The sequence below is a fragment of the Salvelinus fontinalis genome, chromosome 10, assembly GCF_029448725.1.
Source record: "Salvelinus fontinalis isolate EN_2023a chromosome 10, ASM2944872v1, whole genome shotgun sequence".
Lineage (NCBI taxonomy): Eukaryota > Metazoa > Chordata > Actinopteri > Salmoniformes > Salmonidae > Salvelinus > Salvelinus fontinalis.
Genome location: NC_074674.1, coordinates 40606547 through 40621954, shown reverse-complemented (window position 1 = coordinate 40621954; position 15408 = coordinate 40606547). Strand labels below are relative to the sequence as shown.

Genomic DNA, 15408 nt, shown 5'->3' with positions numbered 1-15408 from the left:
GATGCTAATGAGAGCCTTAACCATCTCCGGGTAGATGAAGAGGCAAATAAAAGATATCTACAAAGTAGACTATACCTACCTGGCAGAATTATAACTATTTGCATCAATCCAGTGGCCATTTTGTTTTTAGAAAACTCCCATCACAATTGCGCTACGAGAAAACACTGTTAGCCGAACAAAACTATCTGGCTGGTGCTGCACCTGAATTAAAAACGATTCCACCCGATGTGACGTAGGGATTGTTGTGGACCATTGTTATAATTTTCCATTAGAAAGTGGGATTTTGAGAGTGAAAACCTGAGACAAACTGTGGGAAATCACAGTCCTACTCCACCCTATCTTTTTGTTTGGTTTGTTGGCGGTATCGTTTTTGCTGTCAAGTATCATTTTTTTTTTCAAATTCTGCCCTCTAGAGGATTTAGCTGAAAAATTAACATATGGTACTTTATTTAAAATCTCCTTTCTTTGCTGGTGCCACCAACTGAACCAGTTAGTATAGAACCCTGGTTCAACCCATGGTTTAGCTGGTCTAGCTGGTCTGACCAGCATGGTTTAGCTGGTCTAGCTGGTATGACCAGCATGGTCTAGCTGGTATGACCAGCATGGTTTAGCTGGTATGACCAGCATGGTTTAGCTGGTCTAGCTGGTATGACCAGCATGGTCTAGCTGGTATGACCAGCATGGTTTAGCTGGTATGACCAGCATGGTTTAGCTGGTCTAGCTGGTATGACCAGCATGGTTTAGCTGGTATGACCAGCATGGTTTAGCTGGTATGACCAGCATGGTTTAGCTGGTCTAGCTGGTATGACCAGCATGGTTTAGCTGGTCTAGCTGGTATGACCAGCATGGTTTAGCTGGTCTAGCTGGTCTAGCTGGTCTAGCTGGTCTGACCCTCATGGTTTAGCTGGTATGACCAGCATGGTTTAGCTTGTCTAGCTGGTATGACCAGCATGGTTTAGCTGGTCTAGCTGGTATGACCAGCATGGTTTAGCTGGTCTGACCCTCATGGTTTAGCTGGTCTGACCAGCATGGTTTAGCTGGTATGACCAGCATGGTTTAGCTGGTATGACCAGCATGGTTTAGCTGGTCTGACCAGCATGGTTTAGCTGGTATGACCCTCATGGTTTAGCTGGTATGACCCTCATGGTTTAGCTGGTCTGACCCTCATGGTTTAGCTGGTCTGACCAGCATGGTTTAGCTGGTATGACCAGCATGGTTTAGCTGGTATGACCAGCATGGTTTAGCTGGTCTGACCAGCATGGTTTAGCTGGTATGACCCTCATGGTTTAGCTGGTATGACCCTCATGGTTTAGCTGGTCTGACCCTCATGGTTTAGCTGGTATGACCCTCATGGTTTAGCTGGTATGACCAGCATGGTTTAGCTGGTATGACCAGCAATGTTTAGCTGGTATGACCAGCATGGTTTAGCTGGTATGACCAGCATGGTTTAGTTGGTATGACCAGCATGGTTTAGCTGGTCTGACCAGCATGGTTTAGCTGGTATGACCAGCATGGATTAGCTGGTCTGACCAGCGTGGTTTAGCTGGTATGACCAGCATGGTTTAGCTGGTCTGACCAGCATGGTTTAGCTGGTAAGACCCTCATGGTTTAGCTGGTCTGACCCTCATGGTTTAGCTGGTCTGACCAGCATGGTTTAGCTGGTCTGACCAGCATGGTTTAGCTGGTCTGACCAGCATGGTTTAGCTGGTATGACCAGCATGGTTTAGCTGGTATGACCAGCATGGTTTAGCTGGTCTGACCAGCATGGTTTAGCTGGTATGACCCTCATGGTTTAGCTGGTATGACCCTCATGGTTTAGCTGGTCTGACCCTCATGGTTTAGCTGGTATGACCAGCATGGTTTAGCTGGTATGACCAGCATGGTTTAGCTGGTATGACCAGCATGGTTTAGCTGGTCTGACCAGCATGGTTTAGCTGGTCTGACCAGCATGGTTTAGCTGGTATGACCAGCATGGTTTAGCTGGTCTGACCAGCATGGTTTAGCTGGTTTAGTTGGTATGACCAGCATGGTTTAGCTGGTCTGACCCTCATGGTTTAGCTGGTCTGACCCTCATGGTTTAGCTGGTCTGACCCTCATGGTTTAGCTGGTCTGACCCTCATGGTTTAGCTGGTCTGACCAGCATGGTTTAGCTGGTATGACCCTCATAGTTTAGATGGTCTGACCCTCATGGTTTAGCTGGTCTGACCAGCATGGTTTAGCTGGTATGACCAGCATGGTTTAGCTGGTCTGACCAGCATGGTTTAGCTGGTATGACCCTCATGGTTTAGCTGGTCTGACCAGCATGGTTTAGCTGGTCTAGCTGGTCTGACCCTCATGGTTTAGCTGGTTTAGCTGGTCTGACCAGCATGGTTTAGCTGGTCTAGCTGGTATGACCAGCATGGTTTAGCTGGTCTAGCTGGTCTGACCAGCATGGTTTAGCTGGTTTAGCTGGTCTGACCAGCATGGTTTAGCTGGTCAAGCTGGTATGACCAGCATGGTTTAGCTGGTCTAGCTGGTCTGACCCTCATGGTTTAGCTGGTATGACCAGCATGGTTTAGCTGGTTTAGCTGGTCTGACCAGCATGGTTTAGCTGGTCAAGCTGGTCTGACCAGCATGGTTTAGCTGGTCTAGCTGGTCTGACCAGCATGGTTTAGCTGGTCTAGCTGGTCTGACCAGCATGGTTTAGCTGGTCTAGCTGGTATGACCAGCATGGTCTAGCTGGTCTGACCAGCATGGTTTAGCTGGTCAAGCTGGTCTGGACACGTTGTGTCCTGCGGTTTCCCTCTAGAACAGTCTAGAAATGACAGCAACTGAAAAACGGGAAGGAAATGTACTGTACAGCGCTGAACCTGACTCATTCCTGTAAAGAAATACCAGTTGATACTATCGTATATACCAACCAGAACTCATTTAGGATGTCTGGTAGCTGCTGGCACAGCCTGAGGAGAGGAGAGGAGAGGAGAGGAGAGGAGAGGAGAGGAGAGGAGAGAGGAGAGGGGACGAGAGGAGAGAGGAGAGGGGACGAGAGGAGAGGAGAGGGGACGGGAGGAGAGGAGAGGAGACGGGAGGAGAGGAGAGGAGAGGAAAGGAGAGGAGAGGAGAGGACGGGAGGAGAGGAGAGGAGAGGGGACGAGAGGAGAGGAGAGGGGACGGGAGGAGAGGAGAGGAGACGGGAGGAGAGGAAAGGAGAGGAGATGAGAGGGGAAGAGAGGAGCGGAGAGGAGAGGAGAGGGGACGGGAGGAGAGGAGAGGAGAGGAGACGGGAAGAGAGGAGAGCGGACGGGACGGGAAGAGAGGAGAGGGGAGGAGAGTGGACGGGATGGGAGGAGGGGAGGGGATGGGAGGAGAAGAGAGGAGAAGAGAGGAGCGGATGTTTATCATCACCAGTGTAAACGGGACTATTCCAGCCAGCTTGTGTGATTGATGTTTGGAGTGTCTGATAGTATACTATATAGGGAATAATCTACAATTTGGGACGGACTCTCTGTGTAATAAAATAAGAAATAAACCTATGAGGGATGACTGGCACACAGCAGCTGCATCAGCAGTGTATGTCTGTCTGTGTGTCTCTGTATGTGTGTCTGTGTGTCTCTGTGTGTAATAGCATCTATCAGCTGTCTTTTCTAGAACGGCCGAACCCTCTGGAACGGCCGAGCCCTCTCTGGAAGGGCCGAGCCCTCTCTGGAAGGGCCGAGCCCTCTCTGGAAGGGCCGAGCCCTCTCTGGAAGGGCCGAGCCCTCTCTGGAAGGGCCGAGCCCTCTCTGGAAGGTCCGAGCCCTCTCTGGAACGGCCGAGCCCTCTCTGGAAGGTCCGAGCCCTCTCTTTAACGGCCGAGCCCTCTCTGGAACGGCCGAGCCCTCTCTGGCAGGGCCGAGCCCTCTCTGGAACGGCCGAGCCCTCTCTGGAACGGCCGAGCCCTCTCTGGAACGGCCGAGCCCTCTCTGGAACGGCCGAGCCCTCTCTGGAACGGCCGAGCCCTCTCTGGAACGGCCGAGCCCTCTCTGGAACGGCCGAGCCCTCTCTGGAACGGCCGAGCCCTCTCTGGATGGGCCGAGCCCTCTCTGGATGGGCCGAGCCCTCTCTGGATGGGCCGAGCCCTCTCTGGATGGGCCGAGCCCTCTCTGGAAGGGCCGAGCCCTCTCTGGAAGGGCCGAGCCCTCTCTGGAACGGCCGAGCCCTCTCTGGAACGGCCGAGCCCTCTCTGGAACGGCCGAGCCCTCTCTGGATGGGCCGAGCCCTCTCTGGAACGGCCGAGCCCTCTCTGGATGGGCCGAGCCCTCTCTGGAACCGCCGAGCCCTCTCTGGATGGGCCGAGCCCTCTCTGGAACGGCCGAGCCCTCTCCGGAACGGCCCAGCCCTCTCCGGAACGGCCGAGCCCTCTCCGGAACGGCCAAGCCCTCTCCGGATCGGCCGAACCCTCTCCTGAACGGCCGAGCCCTCTCCGGAACGGCCGAGCCCTCTCTGGAACGGCCGAGCCCTCTCTGGATCGGCCGAGCCCTGTCTGGAACGGCCGAGCCCTCTCTGGATGGGCCGAGCCCTCTCTGGAAGGGCCGAGCCCTCTCTGGAACGGCCGAGCCCTCTCTGGAACGGCCGAGCCCTCTCTGGAACGGCCGAGCCCTCTCTGGATGGGCCGAGCCCTCTCTGGAACGGCCGAGCCTTCTCTGGAACGGCCGAGCCCTCTCTGGATGGGCCGAGCCCTCTCTGGAACGGCCGAACCCTCTCTGTACATTTAAGATAACGCCACAGTATCACAGAAAAAACACATCTGCTTTTTGATAACTAATTCTGCTGACAAAATTATGTTTCTTATTTCTATACTTTGGAAGATAAACAGCTAATGTTGGTTACCTGTATAATAAAACAATAATCAATAAACAAAGCAATTTATCTGAAAAGTTCATTTTTGTTTACAGAAGATCAATATGACTGTAGTTCTATATTTACATGGAATATGTTTGGATTCAATAGTCTGGCATGGTTGGTGAAAAGTTAACTTAGTCTGAAGAAAAGCACACACACACACATTGAGCCCACTGTGACAGCAGAGGTCTCATACATAAAGAAGAACGACAGAAGGGTTGCTTTCTTATTTCAATTTAATTGTTTGTGTTTGGCATATCTCTCCTCTCCTCTCCTCTCCTCTCCTCTCCTCTTGTCTTCTCTTCTCTTGTCTTGTCTTCTCTTCTCCTCTCTCTCGCTGGTAAAAAGCTTCAGAAAGCGCTAGTGTGTGAACGGCACATACAAACACAAACAAATAGACACACACACTGGCTGGCTGGTTGGCTGACTGACTGACTGACACACTGACTGAATAGATGACTAGCTGACTGAATGACTGGCAGACTGGCTGGCTGACTGAATGACTGGCAGACTGGCTGGCTGACTGAATGACTGGCAGACTGGCTGACTGGCTGGCTGACTGAATGACTGGCAGAATGGCCGACAGTGAGACTGGCAGAATGGTCGACAGTCAGACTGGCAGAGTGGCCGACAGTCAGACTGGCAGAATGGTCGACAGTGAGACTGGCAGAATGGCCGACAGTGAGACTGTCAGAATGGCCGACAGTGAGACTGTCAGAATGGTCGACAGTGAGACTGGCAGAATGGCCGACAGTCAGACTGGCAGAATGGCCGACAGTCAGACTGGCAGAATGGCCGACAGTCAGACTGGCAGAATGGCCGACAGTGAGACTGGCAGAATGGCCGACAGTGAGACTGTCAGAATGGCCGACAGTGAGACTGGCAGAATGGCCGACAGTCAGACTGGCAGAGTGGCCGACAGTCAGACTGGCAGAATGGCCGACAGTGAGACTGGCAGAATGGCTGATTGAATGGCCAACTAACTGTCTGACAGAATGACTGGCTGTGTATACTGAATGAATTGTTTACTCCCCCCACCTCCCTCTCTCCCTCTCCTCTCCTCCCTCTGTCCATTCTCTCCACCTCCCTCTCTCCTCTCTCCTTCCCCCACCTCCCTATCTCCTCCCTCCTTCCTCCACCTCCCTCTCTCCTCCCTCTCCTCTCCTCCCTCCGTCCATTCCCCCCACCTCTCTCTCTCCTCTCTCTCCTCTCCTCCCTCCGTCCGTCCATTCCCCCCACCTCCCTCTCTCCTCCCTCTTCTCTCCTCCGTCCATTCCCCCCACCTCCCTCTCTCCTCTCCTCTCCTCCCTCCTTCCATTCCCCCCACCTCCCTCTCCTCTCCTCCCTCCGTCCATTCCCCCCACCTCCCTCTCTCCTCCCTCCTTCCTCCACCTCCCTCTCTCCTCTCCTCTCCTCCCTCCGTCCATTCCCCCCCACCTCCCTCTCTCCTCCCTCTCTCCTCTCCTCTCCTCCCTCCGTCCATTCCCCCCACCTCCCTCTCTCCTCCCTCTCTCCTCTCTTCTCCTCCCTCCGTCCATTCCCCCCACCTCCCTCTCTCCTCCTTCTCTCCTCTCCTCCCTCCACCTCCCTCTCTCCTCTCTCCTTCCTCCACCTCCCTCTCTCCTCTCGCCTTCCCCCACCTCCCGCTCTCTTCTCGCCTTCCCCCACCTCCCGCTCTCCTCTCTCTCTCTTGCCCATTTGCTTCTCTAAATCATCTGTTCTGCATGCTCAGTCACTTCCTGTTTCAGCTCAGAGCCCTCCTCCCCTGGAGACCAGGTAATTGACAGCTCTGCTGCGTTAGCAATGACTGGACAGAGGAGAGAGAGGATACAATTGGCTGAAGGAGAGAAGGGAGAAACGAGAGAGAGAAACGAGAGAGAGAGAGAGAGAGAGAGAGAGAGAGAGAGAGAGAGAGAGAAGAGGAGAGAGAGAGAGAGAGAGAGAGAGAGAGAGAAGAGAGAGAGAGAGAGAGAGAGAGAGAGAGAGAGAGAGAGAGAAAGAGAGAGAGAGAGAGGAGAGAGAGAGAGAGAGGGGCGCGTTCAATCAAAAGTTAGGACACCAGCGGGAGGTTTGTACAAAGTCAGATCCTAACTCTCAGAGCCAGCTGGCGTTATGGTAGTAGGCTTGCTCATTATAGTCAGAGATATAGGACTCTGATCATAGTGCTCTATATGGGGAACAGAGTCACATTGATAATGCAGCCACAATCCTCATTTACATAGGACAGGATTGGGCTTAGTCTGGGGGCTGGCTTGGAAGGGGGGGGGGGGGTTCTTTTCTCTGAGCAATTATACCTGAACTGTCTCGGTCTGTCTCTGTCTCGGTCTGTCTGTCTCTGTCTCGGTCTGTCTCTGTGTCGGTCTGTCTGTCTCTGTCTCTGTGTCGGTCTGTCTCTGTGTCGGTCTGTCTCTGTCTCGGTCTGTCTCTGTCTCGGTCTGTCTGTCTCTGTGTCTGTCTGTCTCTGTGTCGGTCTGTCTCTGTGTCGGTCTGTCTGTCTCTGTGTCTGTCTGTCTCTGTGTCGGTCTGTCTCTGTGTCGGTCTGTCTCTGTGTCGGTCTGTCTGTCTCTGTCTCGGTCTGTCTGTCTCTGTCTCGGTCTGTCTGTCTCTGTGTCGGTCTGTCTGTCTCTGTGTCTGTCTGTCTCTGTCTCGGTCTGTCTGTCTCTGTGTCGGTCTGTCTGTCTCTGTGTCGGTCTGTCTGTCTCTGTGTCGGTCTGTCTGTCTCTGTGTCGGTCTGTCTGTCTCTGTCTCTGTGTCGGTCTGTCTGTCTCTGTCTCTGTGTCGGTCTGTCTGTCTCTGTCTCTGTGTCGGTCTGTCTGTCTCTGTCTCTGTGTCGGTCTGTCTGTCTCTGTCTCGGTCTGTCTGTCTCTGTCTCGGTCTGTCTGTCTCTGTGTCGGTCTGTCTGTCTCTGTGTCGGTCTGTCTCTGTCTCTGTGTCGGTCTGTCTGTCTCTGTCTGTCTCTGTCTCGGTCTGTCTCTGTGTCGGTCTGTCTGTCTCTGTGTCGGTCTGTCTGTCTCTGTGTCGGTCTGTCTGTCTCTGTCTCTGTGTCGGTCTCTCTGTCTCTGTCTCTGTCTCTGTGTCGGTCTGTCTCTGTCTCGGTCTGTCTCTGTCTCGGTCTGTCTGTCTCTGTCTCGGTCTGTCTCTGTCTCGGTCTGTCTGTGTCTGTGTCGGTCTGTCTGTCTCTGTCTCTGTGTCGGTCTGTCTGTCTCTGTGTCGGTCTGTCTGTCTCTGTCTCTGTGTCGGTCTGTCTGTCTCTGTCTCTGTGTCGGTCTGTATGTCTCTGTGTCGGTCTCTCTGTGTGTCTCTCTCAGTGTCTCTCTCCCCCCAAGTCGACCCCATCCCTCTGTCACTTCTTCCCTGAGTTAATCCCCAGCCCTCCCTCCCATCCATTCATTATGCCATCCTATCCCTCTGTCCTCAGGGGGTATGCATATGGTGTACAGTATGGCCTGTCAGTGGGGTGTCATGTACTCCCCCCCCCCCCCCACACACATCTCTCCTCCTCTTCTCCACTCCATCTCTTCATTACCAAAGAAATTAATCTCAAACTTCAGGTGGAAAAGGGATGATAATTACAATTGAAGGACATTTTTTGAAGGGGTTGACACATTTTTCATACGGGAAAGAAATCGAGTGGAGAAATGTCTAAGTGGAAATGACAAAACTCCAAAAAAAGCCTTTTTTTTTTTTTTTAAGAGCAGCTACTGTGATATAGTGTTGAAGAAATAGAAAACTGTGATCGTCGGTCGCCGTGGAAAAAGTAACTTTCTCTATATTTTTAAGTGCATTTAAGTGCATTTTCAAATACACTTACAAAAGTCTCCTGCAACAGAGGGATCAAATTAAGATCCTACATCTGTACCACTGCTCAGGCAGAACATTCATTACTAAACATGTGAGGGGGATGGCTTGTGTGTGATTGTATGTGTGTGTGTGTGGGATTGTGTGTGTGTGAATGTGTGTGAGTGTGTGTGTGTGTGTGTGTGATTGTATGTATGTGTGTGTGTATGTGAATGTGTATGTGAATGTGTGTGTGAATGTGTGTGTGTGTGTGTGTGTGTGTGTGTGTGTGTGTGTGTGTGTGTGTGTGTGTGTGTGTGTGTGTGTGTGTGTGTGTGTGTGTGTGTGTGTGTGTGTGTGTGTGTGTGTGTGTGTGTGTGTGTGTGATTCACACGTCACTGAGGATTTGCTCAAAAGCCTGTTTACAGCACTGTGAAAACACACAGTAGACAATAGTACCTTGGATAAGTCTATAAAGACAGTTTGTTGACGTATGAGTGAGGAAAGAGAAAGAACGAGAGAGACAGAAAGAAAGAGAGGAAGGGAGAAAGAGAGACCGAGAGAGAGAGAAAGAGAGAGAGAGAAAGAGAGGGAGAGAGAAAGAGAGAGAAAGAAAGGGAGAGAGAGAAAGGGAGAGAGAGAGCGAGAACGAGAGAGAAAGAGAGCGAGAACGAGAGAGAAAGAGAGCGAGAACGAGAGAGAAAGAGAGAGAGAGGGAGAAAGAGAGAGAGGGAGAGAGAGAGAAAGGGAGAGAGAACGAGAGAGAAAGAGAGCGAGAGAGAGAGAGACAGAGAACAAAATAGCAAATTCTCTGTCCGACTTTAAGACAACTTTTGGAAGTGTCTGTTCAACCATAGTCTGTTTAGGAACAACAGAAAGAAAATCAATATTACACACATTTCCCTGATTCACACATACACACACATATACACACACACTTCCCTGATTCACACACATACACACACATATACACACACACTTCCCTGATTCACACACATACACACACATCCCATCGCATTGTGTTGTGTGTTTGGGGAGCTGTCAGTTGAATGTTTTCAGAGTTTCACCACGGAGAGGACAGGGAGTTGTGTTTTTCTGTGTCTGAGCGCTTTGGGCCAGTTTCAGTCTGTGGTTGTCTGACAACAATCTCTCACAGTCTCACTTCAGAATTGGATGTTTTTGCACTTTTCTCTAAACGTCAAATGTCAAAGTTGCTTCAAACGTCAAATTTTCAATGTTAAAGGTTCAACTTTACGTTTAGGCATTCGTTCTGAATGGGTTACGGTAAGGGTTACGGTAAGGGTTAAGGTAAGGGTTAAGGTAAGGGTTAGGGTTAAGGTTAAAGGTAAGGGTTAATGTATGGGTTAAGGTGAGGGTTAAGGTAAGGCTTAAGGTAAGGGTTAAAGGTAAGGGTTAAGGTAGGGGTTAGGGTTAAGGTTAGGGTTAAGGTAAGGGTAAAGGTAAGGGTTAAGGTAGGGGTTAAGGTTAAGGTAAGGGTTAAGGTAAGGGTTAGGGTTAAGGTTAAAGGTAAGGGTTAGGGTAGGGGTATGGGTAAAGGTTAAGGTAAGTGTTAAAGGTAAGGGTTAAGGTAAGGGTTAAGGTAAAGGTTAAAGTAAGGGTTAAGGTAAGGGTTAAAGTAAAGGTTAAAGGTAAGGGTTAAGGTGAGGGTTAAGGTAAGGGTTAATGTATGGGTTAAGGTAAGGGTTAAGGTGAGGGTTAAGGTAAGGGTTAATGTGTGGGTTAAGGTAAGGGTTAAAGTAAAGGTTAAAGGTAAGGGTTAAGATGAGGGTTAAGGTAAGGGTTAATGTAAGGGTTATGGTAAGGGTTAAGGTAAGGGTTAAGGTAAGGGTTAAGGTGAGGGTTAAGGTGAGGGTTAAGGTGAGGGTTAAGGTAAAGGTTAGGGTTAGGGTAAGGGTTAAGGTAAGGGTTAAGGTAAGGGTTAAGGTGAGGGTTAAGGTGAGGGTTAAGGTGAGGGTTAAGGTAAAGGTAAGGGTAAAGGTTAGGGTTAAGGTAAGGGTTAAGGTAAGGGTAAAGGTAAGGGTAAAGGTTAGGGTTAAGGTAAGGGTTAAGGTAAGGGTAAAGGTGAGGGTAAAGGTTAGGGTTAAGGTAAGGGTTAAAGTAAAGGTTATGGGTTAAGGTTAGGGTTAGGGTAAGGGTTAGGGTAGGGTAAGGGTTAGGGTTAGGGTTAGGGTTAGGGTTAGGGTTAAGGTAAGGGTTAGGGTTAGGGTAAGGGTTAAGGTTAGGGTTAGGGTTAAGGTAAGGGTTAAGGTAAGGGTAAGGGTTAAGGTAAGGGTTAGGGTTAAGGTAAGGGTTAAGGTAAGGGTTAGGGTTAAGTTAAGGGTTAAGGTAAGGGTTAAGGTAAGGGTTAAGGTAAGGGTAAAGGTATGGGTTAAGGTAAGGGTTAAGGTAAGGGTTAAGGTAAGGGTTAAAGTAAAGGTAAGGGTTAAGGTAAGGTAAGGGTTAAGGTAAGGGTTAAGGTAAGGGTAAGGGTTAAGGTAAGGGTTAGGGTTAAGGTAAGGGTTAAGGTAAGGGTAAGGGTTAAGGTAAGGGTTAGGGTTAAGGTAAGGGTTAAGGTAAGGGTTAGGGTTAAGGTAAGGGTTAAGGTAAGGGTTAAGGTAAGGGTAGGGGTTAAGGGTTAGGGTTAAGGTAAGGGTTAAGGTAAGGGTTAAGGTGAGGGTTAAGGTGAGGGTTAGGGTTAAGGTAAGTGTTAAAATAATCTATCCTGAGCGATCTGCCTAAAGCATGAAAACTGAATAAGAATCCGTCCGTGAATGTCTACTTTGAGATCGTACCGCAATGCTTTACGGAGAAATCAAATGGCATCACCGAATTATGATTGTTTGTGACGGACTCGACGCTAATCGTGATGATGAGGTAGCTCTGCCTGCGACTTAAAAACCAGTGTCACCCTTTGACCCCAAGAGAGAGTAACTCTCCTCTAATAGTCACATGTGTTGGTTTCCTGAGCAGGGGGCCCAGGATTCAAACCTGTGACCATGTTGATGTTTTGACCCGCCAGGTGCCAAGGAGGTGAATGCCAGCGGGAAGACGTTCACAGTGACCAATTCTCTACAGCTGCTAGTAGACAGGGACGATGATGGGGCAGCGTACACCTGTAAAGTAGACCACGTAGCCTTGTTACAGACACCACAGCAGGCTACTGAAGTACTGGAGGTGCACTGTGAGTATCTCACATATACACACATATATACACACACACACAAACACACACACCTATGATCTTAACCTCCCTCTCTCTCTCTAGATGCTCCTCGTGTGGCGATCACCAATTCGTTGACGTTCCCTCAGGAGGGTCAGTACCTGAAGCTGGAGTGTGTCTCCAAAGGAAACCCATCGTAAGTCAACACACACACACGCACACACTACACACACACACACACACACACTACACACACTACACACTACACACACACACATATCCGTTAAGAACGTATGAACCCTACAAGGCAAAGTCTGAGGTGTGTCTGTCCTGACCCCCCCCCCCCCCCCCTGCCAGGCCAGACCCTGTGATGTGGACTAAGGATGGAGGAGAACTGCCAGATGTGGAGCGTATGATCGTAGAGGGAAGAGAGCTCACCTTCACCACCCTGAACAAAACAGATAACGGAACGTACCGCTGTGAAGCCTCCAACCACCTGGGCACCAGCAGCGCTGAGTACCTACTGTATGTCTACGGTAAGAGAAACTCGTTCTTTACAGACAAAACATAAACAGAGATTGAGGTTTTGTTTTCTTCTGTCTTCCCGGGTTTAAGCTTTAATCTATGTTGTTGTTGTTGTTGTTGTTTTGTAATTCAACAATGCTAAATCTGTAACCTTAAAGCCTGAGACTGATGATGCCTCTATGCTTGACACCCAGCATTAAGGAGATTGATTGGGGCCAAGGCTTCTACCCTATAGTTTGTCCTGGCTCAGACAAGGCAAGAGACAGAGACAGAGTGGTTCCATGACAACTACCCCAGAGACAGAGACAGAGTGGTTCCATGACAACTGCCCCAGAGAGACAGAGACAGAGTGGTTCCATGACAACTACCCCAGAGAGACAGAGTGGTTCCATGACAACTGCCCCAGAGAGACAGAGACAGAGTGGTTCCATGACAACTACCCCAGAGAGAGAGACAGAGTGGTTCCATGACAACTACCCCAGAGACAGAGACAGTGGTTCCATGACAACTGCCCCAGAGAGACAGAGACAGAGTGGTTCCATGACAACTACCCCAGAGAGACAGAGTGGTTCCATGACAACTGCCCCAGAGAGACAGAGACAGAGTGGTTCCATGACAACTACCCCAGAGAGAGAGACAGAGTGGTTCCATGACAACTACCCCAGAGAGACAGAGACAGAGTGGTTCCATGACAACTACCCCAGAGAGAGAGACAGAGTGGTTCCATGACAACTACCCCAGAGAGAGAGAGAGAGAGAGTGGTTCCATGACAACTACCCCAGAGAGAGAGAGAGTGAGAGTGGTTCCATGACAACTACCCCAGAGAGAGAGAGAGAGAGAGAGTGGTTCCATGACAACTACCCCAGAGAGAGAGAGTGAGAGTGGTTCCATGACAACTACCCCAGAGAGAGAGAGAGAGAGAGTGGTTCCATGACAACTACCCCAGAGACAGAGAGAGTGAGAGTGGTTCCATGACAACTACCCCAGAGAGAGAGAGTGGTTCCATGACAACTACCCCAGAGAGAGAGAGAGTGAGAGTGGTTCCATGACAACTACCCCAGAGAGAGAGAGAGTGAGAGTGGTTCCATGACAACTACCCCAGAGAGAGAGAGAGTGAGAGTGGTTCCATGACAACTACCCCAGAGAGAGAGAGAGTGAGAGTGGTTCCATGACAACTACCCCAGAGAGAGAGAGTGGTTCCATGACAGCTACCCCAGAGAGAGAGAGTGGTTCCATGACAACTACCCCAGAGAGAGAGAGAGAGAGAGAGTGGTTCCATGACAACTACCCCAGAGAGAGAGAGAGAGAGAGTGGTTCCATGACAACTACCCCAGAGAGAGAGACAGAGTGGTTCCATGACAACTACCCCAGAGAGAGAGAGTGAGAGTGGTTCCATGACAACTACCCCAGAGAGAGAGACAGAGTGGTTCCATGACAACTACCCCAGAGAGAGAGACAGAGTGGTTCCATGACAACTACCCCAGAGAGAGAGTGAGAGTGGTTCCATGACAACTACCCCAGAGAGAGAGAGAGTGGTTCCATGACAACTACCCCAGAGAGAGAGAGAGAGAGAGTGGTTCCATGACAACTACCCCAGAGAGAGAGACAGAGTGGTTCCATGACAACTACCCCAGAGAGAGAGAGAGTGGTTCCATGACAACTACCCCAGAGAGAGAGAGAGAGAGAGTGGTTCCATGACAACTACCCCAGAGAGAGAGACAGAGTGGTTCCATGACAACTACCCCAGAGAGAGAGAGAGTGAGAGTGGTTCCATGACAACTACCCCAGAGAGAGAGAGAGAGTGGTTCCATGACAACTACCCCAGAGAGAGAGAGAGTGAGAGTGGTTCCATGACAACTACCCCAGAGAGAGAGTGAGAGTGGTTCCATGACAACTACCCCAGAGAGAGAGAGAGTGAGAGTGGTTCCATGACAACTACCCCAGAGAGAGAGAGAGAGTGGTTCCATGACAACTACCCCAGAGAGAGAGAGAGTGAGAGTGGTTCCATGACAACTACCCCAGAGAGAGAGAGAGAGAGAGTGGTTCCATGACAACTACCCCAGAGAGAGAGAGAGAGTGGTTCCATGACAACTACCCCAGAGAGAGAGAGAGTGAGAGTGGTTCCATGACAACTACCCCAGAGAGAGAGAGAGAGAGAGTGGTTCCATGACAACTACCCCAGAGAGAGAGAGAGAGTGGTTCCATGACAACTACCCCAGAGAGAGAGACAGAGTGGTTCCATGACAACTACCCCAGAGAGAGAGAGAGTGAGAGTGGTTCCATGACAACTACCCCAGAGAGAGAGAGAGAGTGGTTCCATGACAACTACCCCAGAGAGAGAGACAGAGTGGTTCCATGACAACTACCCCAGAGAGAGAGAGTGAGAGTGGTTCCATGACAACTACCCCAGAGAGAGAGAGTGAGAGTGGTTCCATGACAAATTCCCCAGAGAGAGAGAGAGAGTGGTTCCATGACAACTACCCCAGAGAGAGAGACAGAGTGGTTCCATGACAACTACCCCAGAGACAGAGAGAGTGAGAGTGGTTCCATGACAACTACCCCAGAGAGAGAGTGAGAGTGGTTCCATGACAAATTCCCCAGAGAGAGAGAGAGAGTGGTTCCATGACAACTACCCCAGAGAGAGAGACAGAGTGGTTCCATGACAACTACCCCAGAGAGAGAGACAGAGTGGTTCCATGACAACTACCCCAGAGAGAGAGACAGAGTGGTTCCATGACAACTACCCCAGAGAGAGAGAGAGTGAGAGTGAGAGTGAGAGTGAGAGTGGTTCCTTGACAACTACCCCAGAGAGAGAGAGAGAGAGAGTGAGAGTGAGAGTGGTTCCATGACAACTACCCCAGAGAGAGAGAGAGAGAGAGTGAGAGTGAGAGTGGTTCCATGACAACTACCCCAGAGAGAGAGACAGAGTGGTTCCATGACAACTACCCCAGAGAGAGAGAGAGAGTGAGAGTGGTTCCATGACAACTACCCCAGAGAGAGAGACAGAGTGGTTCCATGACAACTACCCCAGAGAGAGAGACAGAGTGGTTCCATGACAACTACCCCAGAGAGAGAGTGAGAGTGGT

The 15408-nt window shown here is 50.4% G+C and overlaps 1 protein-coding gene across 3 annotated transcripts in view; it reads left to right on the top strand.

The window, feature by feature from the left end:
- The window catches only part of cadm2a (cell adhesion molecule 2a), a 306839-nt gene that overhangs the window by 196293 nt on the left and 95138 nt on the right, over positions 1 to 15408 (top strand). For all 3 annotated transcript variants that reach the window (XM_055936815.1, XM_055936818.1, XM_055936816.1), the window contains 3 exons: positions 11657 to 11818; positions 11903 to 11993; positions 12155 to 12333. In XM_055936815.1, the coding sequence (XP_055792790.1) occupies positions 11657 to 11818; positions 11903 to 11993; positions 12155 to 12333 (432 nt within the window). The remainder of the gene's footprint in view (positions 1 to 11656; positions 11819 to 11902; positions 11994 to 12154; positions 12334 to 15408) is intronic.